Genomic DNA, 2,500 nt, shown 5'->3' on the forward strand with positions numbered 1-2,500 from the left:
GGTTAGTATCAGACCACTAGTACAGGTATGTACAGTAGTTAGGATTAGACAACTAGTATGTGGTTAGTATTAGACCACTAGTACAGGTATGTACAGTATTTAGGACTAGACCACTAGTATGTGGTTAGTATCAGACCACTAGTATGTAGTATGTGCTGTCAGATGAGACTACTACTGATTGACTAACCCAGTACGCTACTCACCCCTCTGTCCTGTCAATACTAAACTGTATTTGACTGATGGGTATTGATTCCTTCTGCATTAGTGTATAGCTCAGTATGTCAGATAGATGTTAACTGTATAGATAGATCTTGTGATCTATACAGGACTGCATGAGATTCATTCGGCATTAATGTATATAGTATGCCAGATAGACTGTATGTATAGACAGATAAAAGTTGAATGGAGATATGGCTGGTTTGATTGACAGGAAGAGATGAACACACGGATAGATTGAGACGGAACAGCACTCTGCTATCTTATCATTTATTTCAGATTACTGCAGTTGGTTTTAGCTCAGGTTTTAACCCTATTTAATCTGGGCCAGGGCAGGGGCCACCTCCTCTCCCCTTCCCCAGCACGGAGCTCCTCTGAGCGGGGATGAGAGGGCGGACAGGGGCCTCCAGAGATGGGTCTTAGAGGAGGGATATCCCCCGGAATTCTGGGAATGTGTAGCCCGAGTAATTGAATATGGATTGGAATGTCTCTGGTTGTTTCCTTTGGATTGGATTTGTGTGTGTGTGTGTGTGTCTGTGTGTGTGTGTGTGTGTGTAAATGTAGGTCAGGCAGGGCTATTGAGTCTCCGGGACTCGGATTGGTGATTGTAGGCTCGTGCAAATCATGATTGGTGCAGCTGTGTGTGTGTGTGTGTGTGTGTGTGTGTGTGTGTGTGTTTATGTGAAGTAGCTTTTGGCCCAATGCACTTGCCGCCTGATGCTGCATTAACAGCTAGAGTGGCCAGCCGGATTTGAGAAAAGATAGATGTGTGTGTGTGTGTGTGTGTGTGTGTGTGTGTGTGTGTGTGTGTGTGTGTGTGTGTAGTGGTTTGCATGTGACAGGATGGGATGAATTGCAGTCAATCACTTAGAGTGTCTGTCTCTCTCCTTGTCAGTATTTTTCTCTCTCTCTTTCTCTCTCTCTCACACTCAGTGTGTTTTAGTTCCTCAGTCTGTCTGTCATTTTGTTTCCAACACACACACACACACACACACACACACACACACAGAGATGCCAGCAGTGCACTGTCTGCACTAAACCACTCCATCACTCACACCAGACTATCAAAGAGACACTCCACAATACATTGAACAGTCCACAGCGCTCACTGCACTTGACAATGGCCTTCATCCTGTGTGTGTGTGTGTGTGTGTGTGTGTGTGTGTGTGTGTGTGTGTGTGTGTGTGTGTGTGTGAGAGAGAGAGAGAGAATGTGTGTGTGTGTGTATTTGTGTGAGAGAGAATGTGTGTGTGTATTTGTGTGAGAGAGAATGTGTGTGTGTGTGTGTGTGTGTTTGTATACATTAAGAGGCCAGCTATTTCAGGCCCATTCATTGCGCCCCGTGTTGGTTTTCCCAGACTAGTGTGGGCGTGCTGTGTCTTCCGAGGCGTGCGCTGATCCTTTGATGTGTCTCTGTAGAGCGGCTCTGAGGCTAAAGAAGCATGCTAGCTAGCGTAGCCTTTGACCTATTTAAACCCACTGACCTAATTCTGCCTTAGATTTCACATCGCAGCGTTAATCTATGCTCAATGTATTATATCTCATATATATGTTCAATATTAATCTATAGTCAGTTCATCATATCTTATATAATGTGTTACGTTTTATTTCGTTATGGTCTTTGGGCTATCAGTAAATAGGATTGCATATGTGTCATTTGATTTGTGTAGTATGTTGTATAGAATAATATTTATGCAGTTGGATATACTGTATGTTGTCGTGCTCATTCACATGCTAAAGTTCTGTGTCCATGGCAGGTGTTCTCCCCCAACGTGATGTGTGTGTTGAGGCTGTATGACTATAAGGATGCTATGAGTTAACCTGTAGTACAGATGATACTTTGTGTGAAATAATCTAATTTATATCTTCTCATCCTCCTCCTCCTCTCCTCCTCCTCCTCTCCTCCTCACCTCCTCTTCCTCCTCCTCCTCCGTAGCTGGTGATCCGTGTGCACCTGTCGGACGAGAGCTCCAAGACCATGATGGTGGACGAGCGACAGACGGCACGGCAGGTGCTGGACAGCCTGCTGGACAAGTCCCACTGCGGCTACAGCCCCGACTGGTCCCTAGTGGAGACCATCAACGAGCTGCAGATGGGTGAGTGCACACACACACACACACACACACACACACACACACACACACACACACACACACACACACACACACACTCACTCAAGTCCCACTGCGGCTACAGCCCCGACTGGTCCCTAATGGAGACCATCAACGAGCTGCAGATGGGTGAGTGCACACACACACACACACACACACACACACACACACAC

At 46.0% G+C, this 2,500-nt stretch overlaps 1 protein-coding gene across 2 annotated transcripts in view; it reads left to right on the top strand.

Moving 5' to 3' along the window:
• raph1a (Ras association (RalGDS/AF-6) and pleckstrin homology domains 1a) overlaps positions 1-2,500 on the top strand; it is a 119,798-nt gene that overhangs the window by 96,361 nt on the left and 20,937 nt on the right. For both annotated transcript variants that reach the window (XM_062534995.1, XM_062534996.1), the window contains one exon: positions 2,153-2,312. In XM_062534995.1, coding sequence (XP_062390979.1) covers positions 2,153-2,312 — 160 coding nt within the window. The remainder of the gene's footprint in view (positions 1-2,152; positions 2,313-2,500) is intronic.

This window comes from Sardina pilchardus, chromosome 4 (genome assembly GCF_963854185.1).
Source record: "Sardina pilchardus chromosome 4, fSarPil1.1, whole genome shotgun sequence".
Taxonomy (NCBI): domain Eukaryota; kingdom Metazoa; phylum Chordata; class Actinopteri; order Clupeiformes; family Clupeidae; genus Sardina; species Sardina pilchardus.